Source organism: Mustela nigripes, chromosome 4 (assembly GCF_022355385.1).
Source record: "Mustela nigripes isolate SB6536 chromosome 4, MUSNIG.SB6536, whole genome shotgun sequence".
Classification (NCBI taxonomy): Eukaryota; Metazoa; Chordata; class Mammalia; order Carnivora; family Mustelidae; genus Mustela; species Mustela nigripes.
In genome coordinates, this window is record NC_081560.1 from 190,813,353 (window position 1) to 190,835,634 (window position 22,282).

The following is a 22,282-nucleotide window of genomic DNA, read 5'->3' on the forward strand; positions in this document are numbered from 1 at the left end:
CCGGCCCCGCCCCCTCACCTGCAGAGACCGCCCACCGGCCCCGCCCCTCGCCGGTGTCACCAGCCCACGGGTCCCGACCCTCACCTGCAGAGACCGCCCACGGCCCCGCCCCTCGCCGCAGGGGCAGGTCAGAAGGCCGGCCTGCTACGAGTCAGACGCCCAGGAAGTCAGCGCAGGATCTGGAGCGACCGGTCCAGGCGGCCGCACGTCACCCCGCCAGTGAGCCCCACAGGGCCAGCCCCCGCTCGGTCACCCAGGGCTTCCCGCTCCCTGTGCCTGCCTCCGGCTCAGGACCAACGAGAAACCCAAGCGCTCCTTCGCCAGCCCTGAGGACCCCGGCTGTGGTCCCCCGCCCCAGCCGCCATCAGGACCCCGAGCCCCCTGCCCACGGTGCCATCGGGCACTCCGCTCCCTGCCCCGGGCTCCCTGCCGCATGGGAGCGCCCTGGGACCCGCTCCGCCGGCTCTGGAGAGACGCGTTCCCCGGCTCTCCTTCCGGACGGACGCGGAGCTGCTGGCCTCGCCTGCTCTTTATTCAGCGAGTGCTGACCTCGCCCGCCCTGTGGGGAGCAAGGGAACAAGCAGAACAAGCAGCGCTGCTTCCCCGGAGACCGCGATTGCAAAGCCCCGGGCCAGGTTCCCACGCCACACCTGTCCTCCCCGAGCGCCCCACAGCTCCTCAGGCCCCCTTCCTGGGAACCCCCAGAACGAGCTGCCCATCCGGGCTTGGACCCACAAAGGCAGCCCGTGCACCTTTACTTAGATGTTCTTTCTCTTGGAAGAGTTCCGTAGTTTTCAGCAAGCAAGGCTTGCCCTTCTTTGGGCAGAACTATCCCGAAATGGTCCTGTGCCATGTGACGGCACGTGCTAGGAAATTTCACTTGTTACTGCTAGGATGGAAATAGGACAATTTTTGTGTCTTGGCACATCCTGCAATCTCGCCAAAACTTACACTTTTTTTTTAATAAGCTTCTGAACTCTGTACATACAATTACTGGGAAATGTTTTTTTTTAATATTTTATCTATTTATTTGACAGAGAAATCACAAGTAGGCAGAGAGGCAGGCAGAGAGAGAGAGAGAGAGGAAAGCAGGCTCTCCGCTGAGCAGAGAGCCCCATGCGGGGACTCGATCCCAGGACCCTGGGATCACGACCTGAACTGAAGGCAGCAGCCCAACCCATCGAGCCACCCAGGCGCCCCAATTACTGGGAAATGTTTAAGGAAATATGTTTCTCCCCGCAACCTGGTTGTCCCTGTCCACAAGGGACCTTGTAGCAAGAGCCATCACTCGGAGGACCCCCACGTGAGAGCGGCCAGAGGCCTATCCGTAAAGCAGCCCGTGATGGTCACAGCTGAGGTGGGGTTGGCTACTCCTGGAAGCCCCTCGGTGGAGTCAAGGGTCCGAGGAAAGTGCAGTGGGAAGCGGAAGGGGCCTTGGTGGGTGATGCGCCGACTGCGCACCTGACCCCTGCTTTCACCTTCCCTCTCCAGAAACAGGGCCACTTCTAAAGCCATGGTCATCAAACTTCTCTGCTCCCACATCCCCCGAAAAAATTGTGAAAAAGTCACCTTCCACGCTTAACACAGACGTCTACCTTCTGCATCACAATGCGAGCGGTTGCAGGGGTCTGAGTTCCCGTGCGCCGTCATCATTACCGTGTTAACTGTGGTGGCCTGTGTTCCGCTGGCCAGGGTTCCGGGAAGAGGGCAGCTTTTATTCGGAAATGACTCTAAGTCCTTACGGTGAGAAATGATGACAGCCGCGGACCCATAGCCGGGCGGCAGCGCACGCCGGAGGGGGCCGGTCCGCCCAGCTCACGACCAACAGTGGCAGAAGCAGATTCCTACTGTCTACAATAACCCTCGCCGCACCAGCGATATTCCAGTTAACATCAGTTTGTGGACAAAACAAGCCTTGTTTGAGGACACCTGGCCTGATCACTGACGGAGGCACAGCACCGGGAGTGACCCGTCACCAGTTTCCCAGCCGTGTCCTGTTGCCAAGGGACAGGTTCTTGGTGACCTCAGGCTCCCAGGGAAGCTGAACTGGAGGGAGCAGGTGCGGCGCAGAGGCAAGTGTTTCATGTGCTCACAAAGGAAAAGTTGTCAACTTGCTGTCAGTCGGCTGAAGATAAAAAGTCATCTTAAATCTGGAAAAACAAAACACTTATTAAAAGTCAGCAGAAAGTCATAAAAATTAGAGCAGTCCTGCTCGGTTCAGTCATCCCCGGGTCACTGGTTCTCGTTCTGCTTGGATACAGCGTTTCCGCCACTTCTGGAAATTTTTACCCAGCTCAGCTTTATGATCCCCGTGATTAGCAACCTGCGCCGGCGGAAGGTGGCTGCCTCGAGGCGTCTGAGTGGAAGTAGGACAGTCTGTGAATGACAGAAGGGCCTACATGTGCCCTCGGTCGCAGATCTGGTGAGAGCTCAGGACAGCGCGACAGAGGAATTCGGTGACTTCATGACGCGGAGGACTCCAAGTGGAAGTGGGCTGTGGAAGTGGGCTGGGCAGGTACCGGTTTTAATCATCCGTCTGTCCATGCGTCCAGGCGAACCACAGACAACAGGGGCCTGCCGGCCTGGGAGACGCCAGGGCCACAGGTTAGAGTCGCAGAGCCATGGGGTCCCAGCCAGGAGACAGTCATCTACTCCTGGGTCTCCTCGAAGTGCAGCAGGATTTCACGGGCTACTCAGTCTGGGAGGACCATCCTTTGAGTTTGTGTAATAATTCCAGGACCACATTTGATGGGGGAGTCCTGGCTTGATAATAATCCGCCTTTCTTCGAATGGCTACGGGTCTATGGGATGAGGAAGGCGTATCTGGAGTCAGTACAGATGCTGACTGTTAAGACTTGGCAGATGGCAAAGACAGGTGGGCGCTATTGACTCTGCTCTGGGGACAGACGTGTTTGTGACAGAGCGGGGGCCTCAGCAGGCACACCCAGCTTTCCTCACTCCCTTCTCCATGAAACCACCGCCGCGGGTAGGACGGCTGTCACCTGCGGCTTTGACAGCGGGTCCGTGAGGATAAGCAAGACTAATGATGTCCGAACAGGTACGCTCTGCAGAAGTGCCATGGTCAGGTCCCGGAACAGGGTCGCTGGGTTCAGAGTTCGACGGGTTTTAAGTATTATTTCAGGCATGTCTGTGAGCATGGCCCGGTGTTTCATAAGTCAGCCTCCCGGCATGCATTGGTGGCCTTTCGTGTCTAAGACACTCAGGACCCGATGTGAAGTCACGACGGTCAGGGACTGTCCCACAGTGAGCTTTACCAGGAGGGCTACTGTACGCTTGGCTAAAACCTTTCTGCGGCTATCTGTCTACAGGGGTGGCTTCTAGGATAAACACGACCAGGAGGGATGCACCCGTCACGAGCCCTTTCTGGTTGAGGTCAGCCTCAACAATGTCCTAAGCACGAGGAGTCACCGGCGAGTGGGAGAGGACTTGTCTCAAGAGACAGACGCATCCCCGAGTGCCTCATCTGATCCAGTCACGAAGCAAGCGGGGTCACCCATGGTCTCCACAAGCCCATAGTTGACCCCATGGAGTGGGGCACACTCTGGCTTTTAAGGAAGTTTTAACCATTCCAGCCGCACAGAACTGGTGAGGGTGCCAGCTGTTATATGATCACGGGGGACTTCATTCTAAATAATCATACGCCCCAGGGCCCTGTTGTTATCCCGACAGAACAAAAAGGGTGAAGATTATCTATGCCTGAGCTACTGTGTAGAAATAGAAAAGCTGTTTCTCGGAAGTTTACTTCAAGTTGTCCAGGGTCAGTTTTTAGGGCTTTAGAAAAAAGGCCAGTTTTAGTTTTTTAATGACTTTAAGTCAAGAGAATGGAAAAAGATTGGAAACCTTATTGGAGAGTCATAGCCAGATATTTGAGGAAACAGAAGAATTCAGGATCTAGCCTAGTTTATAACAGTATTGAAATTTAATATTTACAAAGACGTGTTATTGAAATATCCTCTCTCTATTAAAAACCCTAATTTTTAATCCGGAATAGCCAAGATAGGACTACTTGGTTTATAAAACAAGTCCAGTCTTAACAATCATGGCCTAATCATTTTCGTAAGCTCAGCGGAACAGTGAGTGAACCTAAAAATCTTTTAGAATCTGCTGTGCTGGAACTTTATAAGGTCTCTCTAGGTTGAACTTCTAGCAGCCTCCCCAGACCAGAAACCGAGCCAGATACTTGCCGTCAGACCGGCCTGCCGTACCTGTAGGCTGCGCGGATTCCTCTCCGCGGGGTCCCTACAGCCTCCTGAGGGTCCTGCACCTGCCACGAGGTGACACTCTTTCCTCCCTCGGTGAGGCTGCTGGGACCTCTGTAAGCAGGCACCAGCCGGACAGTTCCAAGGGCCTTTCTGGCTCCTGGTTTCATAAAGTCAACCTCAGTTCCTTAAAGCTGTCTGGTCCTGTCTGAGTCCATGCACGTCTCTCTCAGATGTGACATTCCAGTCGAAGCCTTGGTAAAATGACCCACCTTTCCAGTGGGGTCCCGTTCCGGGAGAACAGATTGTTACGAACTTACGCGAACGACTAGGGTTGCCATGAAAGAGAGAGACCTTTCTGAATGAGAGGGTTCGGGTGAGAGAAAAGTTAAATGCTTCGGTTGGTTCACAAATGAATACTTTATCACGTTTCTGTACGTCACGTGTATCTTGAGAGCGGGTCTCCCTCATCTGGAAGAGCAAACGTTAGAGAACCGGCGATGTTTCGAACAAGAGTCACAAAGCTATAATCATCGTTTTAGGTCATTTAGTCCCGGGTTATAATTCCGGTTCATTTTGAATGCAGCTTTAGTTAGTTTAGGAAGTTCTTACCCATTTCAGTTCTAGGACTTTATGGCTGTCAAAGACCTGTGTCTGTCCTAAGTCCTTTATATGAATGTCCTTGAAGATGAAACTCATTTTGCAAGAGAGTAAGAAGAATTATAAAGGACAAAAACTCAGATAGGACGAGGTTAAAAATCTCATGAGAGGTCACAACACGGCTGGCAAGGAAGTCAGGTCATTTCAGTGACACTCAACGCTTTAATAATCAAATTGCCCGGAGCGGAGCTTGCCCCGGGACATGATAAAGCCTTGAGATTGTGCATCGTCTCTAGAACACTTGGAGCCTTTCCTGACACAGACACAACCGAAGTCTCACTATTTGCTTAACAGAGCTTCTGGCCAACCCAAGGGACCACAGAAAGAGCCCTAATGAGTGAAAGAGATTTCATTTACAATTTAAATCTTGGGAAGTTTGTTTAAAACAAAAAACAAAAAACAAACTCAGGGGATGCCTGGGTGGCTCAGTCCTCAAGGGTTCTGCCTAATACTCAGGTCAGGACCCCAGGGTCCAGCCCTGCGCTGGGCTCCTTGCTCAGTGGGGAACCTGCTTCTCAGTCAACTTGCTTCCCCCTTCTTGTGCTCACTCTTTCACTGGCCAGTAAATCAATAAAATCTTTTTTAAAAAAAAGTTAGACAGTTACAGCACATGCCTGAATAGGATTGTAGATCATTACAAAACTCAGAATTTCTTTAACCAAGGCGACATAAGAAATTGCAAAGACAAATAGACAAGGTTATACAGTCGTTAGCAAAACTTAGCCCCTTTAATATTGAGAAGTTGTTTGTTTTTTTTTTTTAAGATTTTATTTATTTATTCGAGAGAGTGACAGAGCACTAGTGCGGTGAGCAGGAGAGGGAGAAGCAGGCTCCCCGCCAAGCAGGGAGCCCGACGCAGAGCTCCATCCCAGGACCCTGGCCTGGGTCAGGACCCGAGCCTAACCGACTGAGACGCCCAGGATCCCCCAAGCGGAGAAGTTTGTAACCAAGTGATCAAAGACCTGATAACAACAAAACATACAGACTGGTTTTCTGGGCAGACAAAAGAGAAAAAAACAGAGCAGAACAGCAACCCAAGAGAACACTGTCATTTGGACAGGGCAGGGTCTCGGTCTCGTGTCCTTTTAAAAGCCACTCTTTCTGGTCTTAAAGGTTTTTTTTTTTTTTTTTTTTTTTTTTTTTTTTTTTTTTTTAAGATTTTATTTATTTATTTGACAGAGAGAGATCACAGTAGGAGAGAGGAAGGGAAGAGATCACAGAGAGAGAGGAAGGGAAGCAGGCCCCCTGCTGAGCAGGGAGCCCGATGTGGGACTCGATCCCAGGACCCTGAGATCATGACCTGAGCTGAAGGCAGCGGCTTAACCCACTGAGCCACCCAGGCACCCGTCACTCTTTCTGGTCTTAGTCTGTCCTGGCCACACCTAACATTTCTTTCCGAAGTCTCCCCTTCACAAACCTTCTAGGGCTTTCCTTTGCATCCAGATTTGGTCCCAGGCCGTTTCCTTCTGAACAACCAGTCTCATTTAGGACAAAATCACCTTTTTTTTTAACCTTCAATAAAAAATGTGTTCCCATTCCTTATATCTTTCTTACCTAAATCTTGCTTTTCTAACACGGAGTTGCTTCCCTATTCCCCTCGGTCTTAATTACACTCGGCAGAATTTTGCTTCTCAGAAACCTTCGTCTCCAGTGAAACCTACACAGTGACCCATTGTGAGCCGTTTCCCCAAAACTCTTTAGGTGGCATGTTTATGAATTGGTTACGCACAAAACCTGACCCGAATATCTTCCGTTTCTCTGCAACAGGTTGTCGGAAGCACAGCCCGGCGTCCTGCACTCCAGGCTTCCGGACTTCAGGCTGCTGAAGACCCGCTGTCCAGTGACTTCGATCCATCATCGTCCAAGCAGCGCTCGGCGTCTCAGGTCAGCGAAGACTTCGAGAGCCGCCCTGACGATCGCCCCCGAAAACTAGACACAGACGTGACCGACCGTTTTAAGTCATCATTTTGCAGACAGATCACAGCAGAGGCGACAGGAGCGTCTTTGACCCCCAGCAGCCTCAGTGGAACAGGAGTTTTGAGTCTTTAATGCTGACACCTCCAGAGACGCGTCCCTCCTGACTCAACCTGCAAACCTGAACGGAGACTCCTCTCTCGCAGGACTGCAAGCGCTCGGCGGGAACCGTCTTTCCTTCCCGGAGCCTGAGGTCGGCAGTGGCGCCTGAGAAACAAGGCCCCCGGCCGGGGGCGCTGGGCCGGGCTTGTGGGGTGTCGGCCTGGGCGCCGCCCCCCCTTCTCCTCCTCACCGAGTTCGTGCTCCAAACAACCAGCCCCACTAAGGACAAGACCACTTTCTTCTCCCGAAACAAACAAAAAAATACATTCCCGCTTTTTATTCCCCTGACAAATTTCATAATAAATTATGAATTTATTTGAGTTCCGGCCGACACAAGCAGAAGGAAAGCCCATTTCATGCTGATAGTTACAGAGACGCGCCTGTTTCGGTGGAACTGACAGCCCTGAACTTGCTTTAGGAGCGACTCGCCCCGGATCCCTTGAACTTGACCACCCCGCCTAGTCTGAGTTTCGGAGTGCCGTCTTCCCGCGCACCTGCCTTCGGGCCGGCGGACGGGCGCGCTCGGCCGGGATTCCCCCGTCCCCGCGCGCCGGGAACGCACCTCCCACGAGGGCAGGCCCCGCACAGCTAGACAAGACCTCGCAAACCCTAGGGCTTGTGTACGGGACACTGGCTGCAGGTCCGCTTTTCAACTACTTCAATTCTTCTTCCTCCGGAGGAACACAATTCCTAGACGTTTGCTTTCAAAGAAAGGCTCTCTGGGGTCCCGGAGGGGCAGGAGGGGCGGGAGGTACAAAATCCACAGCCACAGAGAGGGCATCTCACGTTCCCCCGGGGGAGACGGCCCCTCCGCCGGCCCCTGCGGCGGCGGCGGCGGCGGCTCCGAAAGGCCTCTTCCTCCTTCCCGTCCCGGGTGCTTCTGAGCCGCGTTGACGTTCGAGACATCCGTAGTTTTAAGGGACAGAGAAAGGATTAAAAACACCTTTTTTCTCCAGAGTTTCAGAGTAACTGCTATTTAAAATGGATCCTCTTTTTTCTTAAGTACGGGACCATCTTGTTCCAACAGCCTGGTCTTTCCTAAACCCCGCAGCGCCCTGCAGGAGCCCGTGAGGTGCAGGGCAGGGGGGGGCAGGCCTGTGGCTCCGCACGTGGCTTCAGCGGCTCGTTCCGGGTTCCGCAGACGTGGGGAGGACGGAGGCAGCTGCGTCGCATTCCCCACGCTCTGGATCACAGCCTGAGTCTCGAGAGACTGGCCTCTCTTTTTAACTAGTTTTTGTTTTCCATCAGGGAGATTTTCAGCTAAAATGAGAATCAATTAGATCTTTACGTGTGTGTGTTTTATAACACACAGCGTCGGGCTCGAGCCCACAACCCGGACCTGGAGAGTCACACGCTCCTCCGCCCGAGGCAGGCAGGTGCCCAGGCTGCATCCTTTAAGGTGTGCGTGAAGCATTTTAGTATCAGTTTTCTCTTCGGTACATGGCTGAGCCGTGGCTTCTGCTAACTTCTGGCCTTTGGAGGATCAGCCGTCAGAGGGCCTGGGGGAGCCGTGCTGCGCTTTCTCTGCGAAGGGGGAGGGACGGACAGTCATCAGCCTTTTTAATTATTTGAAAGCAGAGGTAAAGGGGCTTTATCATTTAAAAGTGGGGTTGCAGTCGGGGTTGGGGGGTGGTGGGGCGGCAGGACTCTCTGGCGGTAGGGGGCCCGGGAGCCCGAGCCCACGGCCTGGTCGGCGGGGCCGAAGCCAGTCTCCCTCCTCCTGCGAAATTTGTCGCCCAGTTTTCACCATCTCTTCAAGCAACGGGGACACGTCGAACCCAGAGGTCATGCCGAGGGCTGTCTGTGAACCGTGCAGGGAAAGGGAGGTTCAAACGGGCCCTGGAGGCTGAGTTTTAAGAACAGGAATTTACACCAGATACGATTTATTTTCGAAGTCTCCGTCCTGTTCTTCCAACCTGTCGGTGGCCGTCCCTGGGACCAGCCATTCCACTGACGAGATGCCTTGAGAGCTCTCTGAAAACCAAGTTTTGCTTTATAAATGTAGCCAATTTGAAGGATCCACTGTCCGGCCCTCGACGAGTAGATCTATTAACAGGAACTCAAACCCGAGCCCTCGAACGGCTTCGCCAGGGACACAAGGGCTGTCCAGACTGGGCCCAGAGGTGCGGCCCCCGTGATCCGAAAGTTTGCTCCCGAAATTGGTCTAAGCAAGCAAATGCTGCGTGGCACCGGTGGTAAGGGTCCTACGGAGAGAACAGCTCGTCTGGGACACGAGCAGGGGCAGGCGTTCCTGGAAGGGGAGTCTCCCTCCAGTACTGACCCGCCACGCAGACCGAGACGACAAACGTCCTTATGGGCTGGAACCTCTCATGGCAAAAAGTCCGAGAGCGGACCAGGCGGGGAGGGGGCTGCGGTCCCCGGTCCGCTCCCCGGGCCACGCAGGTGCACCGGGTACACACACCCTCCAGATCAGGGAGCCCAGACGCTGCATCCTCACTCGCGCCTCGGGTCTCAGGGCCACACTGAGACCGAGGACCGATGTGCCTCGGGGTCGGGGACCGTGTACTGTTCTACGTGGACCTCCCTGCACGGACGTGTTCTTGACGTCCTACCGTCAGCCTAACCCCCCACCGACTTACCCTGGCCCAGGGGTCTTCTCGAGGAACCAGGCCCGCTAGCGGCTGGGCCACCACATCTGTGGCTTTCAATTCCACAACGTCCCTCAGCAACAGCCTTGAACCCACAGCAGCGTTGTCCCGACAGACAGCGGCTGGCGGGAACCGGGGCCTCACCAGCCTCTGGGGCCCGTGCCCACCTCTGCCCTGTGGGAATCCCTTCCCGTACAAGCTACGTACAGGACACACACAGGGGAAAACAAAGACCAGCTCCGGGAGGAAGGAGAACAGAAACCAGGGGACTCGACCAAATTAGCCAGGCGCCCTCGGCCCGAGGATGTAGCGCCACGGGGCCTCCTCCTGAGGGCCTGCGTTCGGAGGAAAGGACATCACCAGCAGCGTTCTCTCCACCCGACGCCGCAGGTAGAGATTCTGGGAGGCTCCCGTGAAGGGAAATCTTACCTTCCGCTGTTTTCCACATGTCCCGGCATCTCTCATGGGACAGGGTCCAGCAAGTTCAAGGATCTGGCCGACCACCCCATCTGTCACGGAGCAGGAACCCGGTCCCCTTCTGGGTCCTTCTGGCCGGACTGCGAGTCGCACTGACACAGACAGATTCCGGGCAGGAAATCAAAGGTAAGGGTGTGCGTGCGGGGAACCCACCCACGTGCAGGTTCCAGAGACCCCCGGGCACCATGGGGTCCCCGTGTCTCCGTGAGCTCAGGAGAAGGGGCTGGGGGTCTGGGACGCCAAAGGGAAGGAGCGCGACGCCCAGGAGGGCGAGAAAGTCAGTGTTTGGTTCACAGACGTCTGCGGCCGCGGGACGCGGGGGGAGGACGGGGACCCGACAGGCTCTGCCCGCTCCCGCCTGTCCACGGACCTGGTTCCCGTCACGGTGCGGTGGCCCAGGCCGGCCGCGCTGCTCCCGGAGCAGGTCCTCGGTGGGAAATCCTCTCAGTAGTTGAGGGGGAGGTGAAGAGCGGGTCCCGAGGCCGCGGCGGGCTTCCTGCCCAAGTGGCCCGTCCTGGGCCGCCCGCCCGGGCCTCTACGGTAGAAATTCTGGAGAGGCAGGAAAAATAGGAAGGTTAAGTCACTGTAGCCAGAGATAGGCGACGCGGACGGCGTCACGGGAGTTCTGTGGAAGCTTCGCCGTCTGGGGGTCCCTGTGCTCCAAGGCTGCAGCCCCACAAGCGTGGCCCCAGTTCTCCTGTGACACTGGCGGAAGCCTGAAGCCGAGGTCGGGTCCTGATGCCACAGTGAGAAAACACAGCGGCCGTCCTCCCCGGGAACGCACGTGCAAAATGCTGAATCGAACGACAGAGAAGCAAACTCTGAAGTAGATTTTCCCGCCTCGCGACCAAGTCGGGGCTGTCGTGGGAGCGCGAGGACGGTCTATGACGCGACGCACTCACTAAAAGCCGAGGGAGGAAATATCTGCTCATCTTCAGGAGTACCGGACGGACCAAAGAGCAGGAATAACCCTCATTTTAGGAGCAGGAATGATTCAGTAAAGCATACATGACGTCAGACGCGCAGGCACCAAAGACGAGCCGGGATGGCGGGAGGGGGAACCGGAGCCCCAAGACCTTCACCAGCGGCTCGGCTCAGGGAGCCCCGCGCAGAGCCCCCGTCCCCAGCCCTTCATCCGCAGAAACGCAGGGGCCCAGCCTGCCGCGCGGCCAGACCGATGGCCCGGGGGTTTCCGTGTCCTGCCGGGCTTGGTGCCAGGCTTCCTCCTGAAGCCCTTGTGTCGTCCGGCCGGGGGCCTGCCCGCAGCTCCCGCCTGGTTTCAAGGCTAGAACAGCCTCTCCAGCGGCCCCGCGCGCCCTCCGATCGTCCTTCCACACCTTCCGTTTCCGCCTGCATCCGCCGGGGCTGCTTTTGGCTCTCGCAGCGAGGAAGCCTTCCCGGTAACAGGTGTACACTGGGAAGCCACGGGACACATCACTCGAAACTGTGACATACCAGCGCGTCCCCCTGTGTTGCCGGCAAGCCCGCCAGTAGCGCCACCCCTGGGGGAGGGGAATGCAACCCCCCAGGAAGGACAAAGGACACTTAAAAAAAATTTTTTTAAAGATTTTTATCTGTTTATTTGAGACAGAGAGAGAGGGAGAGAGCACAAGCAGGGGGAGGCACTGTGGGAGAGGGAGAAGCAGAGTCCCCGCCGAGCAGGGAGCCCGGCACGGGGCTCGGTCCCAGGACCCCGGGGTCATGAGCTAAGCCAGGGCAGATGCGTCACCAGCTCAGTCCCAGGCGCCCCAGGGGCAGGGGTTTAGTCTTCTCGGCTCACGGTGTATGCTGGACCCGGCCCGACGTTAGGTAGGTGTGCAGTTCACGTTTGCCGAAGAAATCAACGGACCCACCAAGAGTAATAAAATTGAAGACAATAAATGGAGAAAACCTGAACAAATAAAAATTCAGTGAAATGTGTGCTGAGGCTTAGGAAAATCAGGCCCTTCCTCACATACTAGCGTGAAAGTGGCAAACGTCCCACTCATGAGAGCACAGGAACAAAACACCCAGGGGTAAGTACAGCTCATCGTTCGAGCCCCAGGGACATGTTTGGGTTTTGCAGGAAGGTGGGGGAACACGGCGTTCGCGACTGCAAAGACAAGACGCGCGGGAGCTCGGGGCTGGCGGAGAGCCCGCGGCCTCACCTGGATCCGGAGGGATCCGAGACCCCGCCTGAGCCTCACGGCGCCCGCGCACACCGCACAGCCGCTCTGTTTTGGTTTTTGTTTTACGAGGGTCTGTTTTGCTGAAATAGAGCAAACCTGTGGACAGGAAGTGACGCAGACCGGAGGCCACGTGGGTTCCGCAGGGGGCGAAGGACCAGCATTCAGAGCAGGTAACGGGCGCCAGGGCCAGTGGCCCACGCCGGCCCCTCACCACGAACCCCCAGACATAGGAGGGGTGCCATGGAATCCGTGATGTGATGGACACCCCTCCCTGCCCCCCCGTCCCGGCAGCCCCCCACGGCCCCCAGGTGACTGTCCCCATCCCTCCCCGCAGGAGCCGCCTCTCCCTGCGGGATCCCCAGCTGACCGCCTTCCACGCGGCCGGGCGCGCGTCAGAGGGGACCCCACGGTGTCTGCTTTCATTTTTAGCTCCTGTGTCCTTGTGGCGGCCGGGGGCCCTGGGGCCCAGGAGTGCGGTTCCCACACAGCCACACGCACCCAGGACCCCCGTGGCAGTCACCGCACCCGGAGCTGGACCCTGCCACTGGCCTCGCCCCACGTGAAGTGTGCGGTGTCAGAGAGGGACGCGCACCCATTGCCAGGCCCCTGGGGCTCCAGGGCGTGGTGGCCTAGTGGGGTCACCACGGACGGCAGGTGGGGGGCTGGAGGCAAAGCCCCTGTGTGGCAGGGCCTCAGGGGGGACCTCAGGGAGCAGAGGCTTGGCATTCCTGGAGCCTCCAGAGACCCCGTAGTCGCCTCCCGAGGACCGGCAGGTCTGGTCCCCCCACTGTGGGGCTGCAGCACCCCCCGCCCACACTGCAGACCCGGTTCTCAGGGCGACACAGGGCACGATGTTCTGGAGGCCCCGCGGGTGTTCTGGAAGCTCTGAAAGGGGCCAGGAAAGCCTCAGCCACGATCTCCCGGGAGGAATACAAGCCACACGCTTCCCGTGTGTTTCCCTAGAGACCGGGGCAGCCCAGATCCCCCCGCCCCGCCCCTCCTGCCGCTGACCCGAGGACGGAACGTGCCGGCCCCAGAGGGGGGCTGATCCACGCCTTCCTGGACCCTCGAGAAAACACTGTCTTGGGTCACGAGCTGCCTCGCGGCCCGAGCCGTTCTGCCCCCTTCCTCTTCCCGGAGAACACAGCCTGTTCCACGAGCTCCCGGGGAGGGCGGCGCTGTGCCGGGCTATTTTAGGACATCAGGGTGACGAAACCGCTTGCTTGTAAACAAGCAGCCGTCACTCCGTGTCCCTGGCAGTTGAGGAGCTGGGCGTTTCCGAAGGACAGGGTGTTGTGTGACGAGAACTGGGCCGCCCCGCCTGGAAGTGTCCACGACAGGCATTCCTCGAGCGAGCGAGCGACGTTCCTGGCGAGGCTCCATGCGGTCCCCAGGGCAGGCCTCCCAGGGGCTGGGCCGTTTCTGTGCCTCGGGACGGTGACGCCAACAGGTCAGCTGCTCCTCCGAGAAGAGACTGTGGCCAGCTCGGTACGTGCCGACACACACGGCAGCATGGGACCCACATGCAGAGCAAACCCTGTCCTGCGGTGGCCACGGAGGAAGGCCACAGAAGGACACACGCGGCCACAGACTCACTCCCAGGCGCAGGTGGTGGCTTCAGCTCCAGGAGCTCAGCCGCGGTGCGGGCTGCAGGGACCCTTGCAAAACCGGCTGCGGAGCTGGTGTGTCCTGGGAGGGACGGGGCTGCTCCCGGACGACCTGAACGGGCACCAGTCCGCCCTGGGCTAAAGTCTGCAGCTTCTGAGTGATCTATCTGCACCGGGGGGTGAGAGACCCCCAGGGTCAGGCCGCCATGCGGAGAGGCTGTGCATCATCCTGTCGGGGGGGGGGGCAGGGCCACAGGGAGTCACACCCACGGGCCATGGGGCAGGCAGAGTCCCCATTCTGCGAGGAGGACCCAGACATGCAGGGAAGAGCCGGCTGTCGGCGAACTCGGGCCGCTCAGACGGGCGCAGAGACGGGCCTGGGGGGCTGCGGGTAGTGCCGCGCTGAGGGGGCGTCAGGGGCTTTGCCCCTTCATGGAAGACCCTTGGCCACCGCCTGGGTGGCTGAGTTCTGACCCCTAAGCACTGAGATGTCAGCCCCAGAGCTTCGGCCCTGCTTAGCCAAGCTCTGTTCCCACGTCCAGAACGGAGGGGCTCTTTCTGGGACAGCCTGGAGGGGCCACGGTGGCACTCCGCAGGGGAGGCCATGACATGCCCAGCGGAAGAAGAGGGACCCGCCAACGTCGCCCGGGTGGCTCGAGCCGAGGTGATCACGCTCTTTGCCAAGTGTGGGCCGCAGGAAAGGAGCCTGCTGGGTGGCGGCAGGGGAGGGCGGAGGCTCTTGGGTGCTCCTGGCGCTGGAGGCAGCCGTGGAATGACTCCCCGGTGCAGCCGGACACACACTTGGGAACCACAGTGGCTCCTTCTGGACTGGGGGCTGGGGACTGACAGAGCAGGTTTCCCCAGAGGGCGCATGCGGGGCCCGGAGGCCGGGGCTGGAAACAGGGCTGGGAGGGGTGTGAGGACGGAGATCTGGGTGCCCAGGGCAGAGCTGGGCTGCCCACGGCCTGCGCCCAGGACGCCCGCGAGGTCGTGGACTAGGGGGCGGTGGATATGGCTGGAAACACCCTGTGTGGCCATGGGGGCTAAAGCCCCCCTGTCCAGGAGCCCGGAGCGTGGTGACACTTGCCGCTGAGAATGAGCGCGGGGCTTGGGCAGCAGCAGAGCTCTCCCGAGCCAGCCCTCGGCTCCACATCACCCTGGATGCCCAGGGGCCACCAGCCCAGGAAGAGCAAACTCCCCTGGGGGTCTTTCTCTCCCACTCGCCCTGGCTCTGGAAGTGACTGGCTGGGAACGGACGCACACATGTCCCCACTCCACAGGCACCTCCCGGCCAAGAGTCTCGTTTCTCCTTCACGTCTTGACCACCTTGGACCCACCGCAGAGGCTTTCTTCTACCAGCAGGGATTAAAGCGAGGCTGTGTGACCACAGTCCACAGCACACTGTCCACGGCCACACCGTCCCATCCACGGCACCATCCACGACCACACTGTCCACGGCCACACTGTCCCGTCCATGGACGCCGCCCGCGGCCGCGCCGACCACACCGTCCCGTCCGTGGACGCCGCCTGTGGCCTCCTTGGTGGACCCTTCTCACGGCCCTCCCGGCACCAAGACGGAGTCAGGGTGCCCCGATGTCTTCCCTCCACGTCCACAGCCATCTTTACTCCTTAACTTAGTCCCTCCAGGGAAGAGGAGAGAGGCGCGGGCTTCCCACCCCACATACGGGCGCTGTGCAGCGTTTGCTCCCTTGCTTCCTGACGGCCTCCTCCGGGCCTCCCGGACCAGCCTCCGCGTTTTCCCACCGCCGCCATCCTGGCTGGTATGCGGCCCCGGCCACTCTCGGCACGGCACCTGGACCTCTTCCAGAGCCTCCTGGTGTCTGTGCTCATCCTTGGGAGAGAACCGGCCACTGGTCCACAAAACTGGCTGAAAGATGTCCTCTCTCTCCCGACCCAGGGGACCATCAGCTCCCTTGGACACTCTCCTTGTGCCTCGTAGGAAGTAGAGTGGACCAAGCAGGCTGCTGGGCAGCTCACCTGCCCCTGTGCTCCGTCTGGCCTCGGGCTCCAGCCCCTCTCTGGCTGTCCCCAGGCAGAAGCGGGCTGGAGGGTTGCCCTAAGGGGCCCTGTTGTCCTGCCCATAGGACAGCTCCGAGAACGGGACTTCTGCCAGAGGCCCTGATGAAGGGGAAACGCTGAGAAGGAGAGAGATTCCTAGTCCCCTCCCCCCACGTTGTTCCCATCAGCCATCTTCAAGTCATGGCAATCATAAGACCTCCCTCAGAGACTGCAGGGTCCCATGCTGGGAACACAGGGCATGGCAGCGTGGAGGGCCCGAGGGGGACGCAGGGCACGGCAGCGTGGAGGGCCCGAGGGGTGCTGTTCTGAGTCCTTCAGCAGCCCGAGGGCAGGCCCGTCCCTCACAACAGATTCTGAGTCCTGGCTTTTTAGAAAGGTGAGTGGCTGACCTTCCCCGGGTGGCCTCCTCGGGTCCGGGGCTCCTGACCCACCTCCCTGCATGCTATGGGGGTCCCCAGGAGATCTGGGGCAGCCTCTTCTGTGTTTCAAACGTCTGAGCTCAGTCATGGGAGGGAAGCCAGGCGTCTGGGGCGCTGTCCCTGTCGTGACTCCCATGCGCTGCTGTGCGTGTCGTAACAGGGACCCGCTTGCCCGTGTCCCCTGCATCCATGTGATGTCCCGCTGGAAGATGCCCCAGAAGGTCCTGGCGAGGAGGGTGAGGCCGGGGCAGCCGTCCACCTCCTGCCTCACCCGGCCCTCCTCCACGCGTGCAGCCAGCCTCTGACCGTCCCGGATGCATAGTGGAAAGCGGCTTCTCCATAAAGAGCGGGGAGGGGGTTTCCCTCCCTCCGGAGCACCCCTGTACTCCCCTCCGCCGGCTCACGGCCGCCCCCTGCTGCCCAGGACGCGGATCCGTGACCGCTCGGGACGGGGAGCCGTGGCCTGGACGCCCTCGGCAGCTTTATTCCCAAGACACCGGGAGGGGAAAGATCCTGGGTGGCCCCAGCGGGCGGCTAGAGGGACGCGCGTGCACCACGACGACATCGGCGGGAGGTAGGGGCACGTGAGGGAGCCTGCCACGGCGTAGCACACCACGTCCGCTTACACCAGCGTCTGGCTGGGAGGTCAGATGGCTGCTCCGGGACGTGGGGCCAGGCGGGCTGGGAAGGGCGCTAGGAACACTCCGGGGAGGGTCACATTCTGAGTCCTGGGGCTGGGGGCAGGGTCTGCATTACACAGATGGACCCCACTGACCAACTCACCCCACCAGACACCGGATCTTCTCTTCAGCGCTCTCCCCCAGAAAGGAGCTGCGGACCGACCAGGAACGCAGGGAGAGAGGAGCGCGTTGCAGTGTTCACGGGGCGGGTCCTGCGTCTGCGGCTTCCTCGGAAATGCCTCACAGAGGAAGGTGGGTGACCGCCGGGCACGGGGGCCCACGATGACCCCAGCCCTGCGACGAGCGGGTCCCAGAAGCCGGACGCGGATGGAAGCGTGGCGACACACGATTCTTCAACTTCCCTAGATGTTGGGAGCTTTCATAATAAAATATGGGGGAAGGAAAACACAGACTTTCTTTAAAAGCTGTAAAGGGCAAGAGAGGCGGGTGTCTCTCTGTCACGGGGACCTCAGGACATGTCCTCCCGCCACGGAGCGCGCAGAGCGAGCAGAGCGTTTCCGGGGATGGCGCGGGCGCGGGCGCAGGCCGGCTTGGGGCAGAAGGAGCCTGCCGCGCCCGTGCTGCCGTGGGGTCCCCCAGCTGACCTTAGGGACACTTTCCCTGACAAACTCTGCCCTTTGTCTGGGGAACACGGGCGTGCGTGTTTGTGGCCTGCCTGTCCCTTCCTCTGCCCTGGTGGTTTCCAGTCCTGAGGCACCCGGCAGCCGACGTGTGGCCCCGGAGGACGAAGGCTCGACAGGAAAACAAGCCTGGGGGGAGCGTGTATGCAGACAGTCGAGGGTTCCGGGGACAGACAGACAGACGTAGCTTTCGGGACATAAGAAAAGTTATGTCAGGCCCCCGGCCGTCCCACGGGAGCAGAGAAGGACAAGCGGCCACGTCAGCAGGAGAGAACCTCGTCACACGAGGGACAGTGGCTCAGGGGCACGACCCCCAGGGCTGGTTCCGAAGGGAAGAGAGACCCTGGACCAGCCTTGCCGGATCCAGACCCTGTGAGCCCTCAGATCCGGGACCCGCCGGGGCCAGAGCACCGGCCCCAACCCGGGCGGGCCTCGTGACGCGGCCCTGCGCTCGGTCACCTTCGGACGCCTTCTGCCCGCTTCCACGCTGAGTGCCGTCCGCGCAAGGCCCTGGGGACTAGCTGCCCCTCGGCTCAGACCCCCGCCCCCGCAGTGTGGCTGTCGCTTCGGGAGGGCGCCCCGGTCTCCTTCCTTGTTGCGGGGAAAACCCTTCCTTTTCCTGTTCTCTGGCTTGGTGGCGTCTCTCCGCTCGACGCCCCCCAGGGGGACCCCAGTACCGGGTGACAGCTGTGGTCTCAGGGTGGGTCCCAAGGGCATCGCGGAGAGGGAGGAGCAGGCCACGGTCGCCATAGCGTGTGACGTGTGATGTTGCATGCCCCGTGTACAGGCGTGTGCAAAGTGCCACAGGCGGTCCTGGGGGCGGTCCAGACCCCGTGGAGCTGTAGGGGCGTGAGCAGGGTCTATGGGGTGGGTGGAGGGGGCTGGAGGCTCAGGGCCGGGGCGTGTCTCCTGGGCAGACGTGTGCACACATGGGGCCACTCCATAGTGTCTGTTGACGGAACGGAGCGGAGGCCCATGCCCGGGCACAGCCAGGAAAGAGCAGGGCCTCCATCAGCTCAGGCCCCTGTAACAGGTCACCGCAGACCCGGCGGCCTCAACAACTGATCCCACGGCCTGGAGGCTGGGAGTCAGGTCCTGGGGGGCCCCTCTCCTCTGCAGAGGCCTGGCTTCCCACAGAGTCTCTCGGAGGGGGAGAGAGACAGGGAGTGGCTCTCTAGGGAAGCCTGTGGGCCGCTGATTCCCTCACAGACCCCACTGATTCCCTCACAGATCCCATCCACCCCAGCGACCTCCCAAAGACCCCACCCCAGTGAGGATGGGGGCAGCACGCGCTTTCCTTCCATAACGGAAGCTAGAAGGGGGGTTGGCGTCCGTTTAATCAAGTGTTGGTTTTTATGCCAAAGAGGGTCCGTATTGACGGTGACAACAGGACAACAGGCGGGTGTGGGCGCACCTGTCCTTCTGGGTAGACGGTCGGCCTCCGGTTCACAGATGAGGAACCCGGGCACCACGGGGTGAGTGTCCTGGTGGCCGGGAGGAAAGAGCAGAGCTGGGCTTGCGACCTTGGCCACAGGCTCCTGAGCTGATGGCCGGACCCGTGAAGCCACTGGGGCCGCAATTGCCAATTAGGACCTGGGGAACGTGTCCCTCAGTAGTGCCCTCGGAGAGGATGCTGGTGGAGGCAAGGTCACGAGCGCAGGTCTGGGCTCCTGAGCCCGCTCGGGTGGTTGGTTGTAAGTGGTTAGCTCTGTGGATGCTTCTGGCTACCTGACTTCCAGAGCACGTGCATCTTTTCAAGAAACCTAATCCGGGAACATTGCGTGCGTTGGTAAGAAACTGAATATGCGATTAAGTGTAGCTTCATTTACTCATCTCCCCGCCCATCCGTCCTCCAACCGTCCCTCCGTCCGTCCCTCCGTCCGTCCGTCCATCCCTCCAAAGTTCCTTGAGAAAGTAACTTTAGGTTAAGTCAGAAACAGGAGAAAAAGTGTGTCTCTCAGCTGTGACGTTTGCTTCACGTAGTTGGTAGCTGTGCGCTTAGACGTCTATACATTCAGGACTGTGAGGTCTTCATGATTAACTGACCTTTTTATCATTCTGAAGTACCCATTTTTAATCTCTGGCAATGCTCTTTATCTTGAAGTCGGCTGTCCGACGTGAGTGTAGACGTGCCGGACTCCAGACAGGCAGTTTCTCTCTTCTCCTCCTACTCCCGACCCGTCTTCTTCTCGTAAACAGCGTGTCACGTGACCTCACTCGGTGCCCGTCTCTAACAATCTCCTCCAGTCGGAGTATGCGGCGCTCACATTTACTTGACTATTGATGTGTTTGGACCCAGCCCCTCTGTGCTGGGTTTCACTGGTCTCTGTAGGTAGGAGCAGGCATCAGAAGCTGATCTAGACACAGAACACACCTTTAAATGACCAAAAACAGTGTGTCATTGAGCAAGGAAAATGGCAAGAAGCTTAGGATTTGTTCATGTCTAGGCCCTCATGTCCCTTCATTTCTAGGCTACCATGTCCCATATTTTACTCATGTAAGTGACATAAACCTTCTAGGACCTTCTTGTTTGAAACAGTCAGTGGTCTTTAAGAAGAGGTAATACTGCACAGTGTGTGCACAGCGTCCAGAGATCCTTGCTATACTTAGACTCTTGGCCATCTCTGGTGTCTCTCCTTCCTAAGAATGAAGATTCTGTCTGATGTCATCGCGTCTCCTTCCTACAGATCCTCTCTCAGCGTGTGCGTCGGGTGGGTCTGCTGGAGAAGGCTTTTCGGCAAGGACGTGAGAGATGAGCCATGGTTCTAACAGCCTGAGACAAAAGCACAGCCAGCAGTCCTCCAACGCCGTGATCGTGGCCCCGCTGAGAAAACCCGAAAAGGAGGGCCTAAGTTCGTGCCCAGGTTCCTGAACGCAAATATTGTGAGATGAATAAAGGTGTATGGTTCTCCTCTAAGTTTGGGGTCATTTATTATGTAGTGATAAATAATGAGTCCACACAGCGCTGCGATTCTTACTAGGACTGCATTACACTTCCGCTCACTTTGAGGAGAACGGACTTCCTTGCTACAGTTCCATTTTCCAGGCAAAGAACATAGAATAACTCTACATTATTTACGTTTTCTGTAACAGCTCTCAGTACATTTTCATAATCGTATCCATAAAGATCTTGCAATTTTTATGCCAGCGTAAATAGTTCCTTTTTCACTTGTAAAATCTTACCTTCTAAGTGATTTTAGTGGATAGATTTTAATTCAGCCAACCTCTTTTATTACTTCTTATCTGGGAAGACTTTTAGATTTCTTACGTGTACAATGACACCATCTGCAAATAATAATAGTTTTTTCTTTCTTCATCTATATTCATTTTGGTTGTGTTGTTGCATTACAACGAAGTCTAGGACCCCAAGTTCAATGGAGCCTAGAAAACATGACCGTGGGCGTGTGTGTCTTATTTCTGGTTCTTCCGGACATTTCTGTCAATCGTGATGACCTATCCTAAGATGATCTTTGTTGTGGTTTTGTTTTCCTTTTTTTAGCAGATACCCGTTACTGGATTTGAGAAGTACCTCTCAACTCCAAATCTGCTTAGATTTCTTTAAAACAGTATGAATCAGTGTCAGATTTTGTCTGCTGTTTTCCCTGCATTCATTTCCCCTCGCATTGATTTATTGCGCGATTTCTGATGTAAGGTTGACCAGCGACTCTTCATTGCGCGATTTCTGATGTAAGGTTGACCAGCGACTCCTTTTTTCTCATACTGTTCTTAAGGAGTTTTACTATTCTCATGAAGTTGGGGATTTTCACCCGTTTTTCTATCATCTAAAGGGGTTTGTGTCCGATTTTATCTTTTGATCCTTTCACATTTGGTTAAAACTGCCAATGAAGCCATCTGCACTTTGAGTTGTATTTGGGGGAATTTTTTTAAAATCACATTTTTCTGAGTTAATATTGCTACATTTCTAGGAGTTTGTACATTTCATTTCAAACTTCAAATTTATTGGCACAAAATTTATTTACATATTCTTATTATTTTAGTATCCAAAGGATTTTCATAAATCTGTCAGAAGCTTGGGAATGTCATGGCTCTTCTCAGAGAACCCGTTTTGGCTTGATTTTTCTTCTTTGTCATTTGCCCCCCGATGCCACCACGCTCTGCTCTGTGTTGATCAGTTTCTCCTTTTGTTCATTTGGTCTGGGTTTGTCATTTTTCTAGATTCTGGAGGCAGATGCTCGGCCCCTTCCTCCCCGCCGTCTCCCGCTGCGGTACCCGCCCAGGCAGGAGAACATTGCGTATTCTTGAGTCGCACAAATTTTATATTTAGCATCTCACCTTTGCTTCTCTAAAATAATTCTCTGATTTTTTACCGTGGCTTATCCTCTGACCAAAACGAGTCATTCCGAAGTGTGTTTATTAATTTCCAGACGCGTGGCTACTTTCCGGTTATCTTTGTTATTTTCCACTTCATGGTCCGAGAATATGCTCTGTATGATTTTAATTCTGGAAAATTTTTGAGACTTGCCCAGAACTACTTGGGCTTAAAAATATTGTGTGTTTGGGGCACCTGCGGGGCTCAGTGGGTTAAGCCTCTGCCTCCGGCTCAGGTCATGATCTCAGGGTCCTGGGATCAAGTCCTGCATCGGGCTCCCTGCTCAGCGGGGAACCTGCTTCCCCCTCTCTCTCTGCCTGCCTCTGCCTACTGGTGATCTCTGTCTGTCAAATAA

The 22,282-nt window shown here is 57.3% G+C and overlaps 1 protein-coding gene and 2 long non-coding RNA genes across 9 annotated transcripts in view; 2 read left to right on the plus strand and 1 right to left on the minus strand.

The window, feature by feature from the left end:
* The window catches only part of BNIP3 (BCL2 interacting protein 3), a 25,129-nt gene extending 15,101 nt beyond the window's left edge, over window positions 1–10,028 (minus strand). Inside the window, exon 1 of the mRNA XM_059398842.1 lies at window positions 9,995–10,028. Coding sequence (XP_059254825.1) covers window positions 9,995–10,013 — 19 coding nt within the window. The 5' untranslated portion in view covers window positions 10,014–10,028. The remainder of the gene's footprint in view (window positions 1–9,994) is intronic.
* On the plus strand, window positions 655–8,477 carry LOC132016888 (uncharacterized). The gene is made up of 3 exons (XR_009404050.1): window positions 655–3,058; window positions 3,330–3,606; window positions 6,648–8,477. It is a non-coding gene; the product is annotated as an uncharacterized LOC132016888 (long non-coding RNA).
* Window positions 8,726–20,573, plus strand: LOC132016886 (uncharacterized). Of its 7 annotated transcripts, none has more exons than XR_009404044.1 (7): window positions 8,726–9,955; window positions 10,038–10,168; window positions 12,300–12,380; window positions 12,640–14,481; window positions 15,098–16,233; window positions 16,437–17,208; window positions 20,285–20,573. It is a non-coding gene; the product is annotated as an uncharacterized LOC132016886 (long non-coding RNA). The 7 variants fall into 7 exon arrangements; XR_009404048.1 differs by having other exon boundaries at window positions 12,640–16,233; window positions 16,437–16,850; window positions 17,021–17,208; window positions 20,285–20,572; XR_009404045.1 differs by having other exon boundaries at window positions 12,640–16,233; window positions 16,437–16,850; window positions 17,068–17,208; window positions 20,285–20,572.
* Window positions 20,574–22,282: the final 1,709 nt, after the last annotated feature.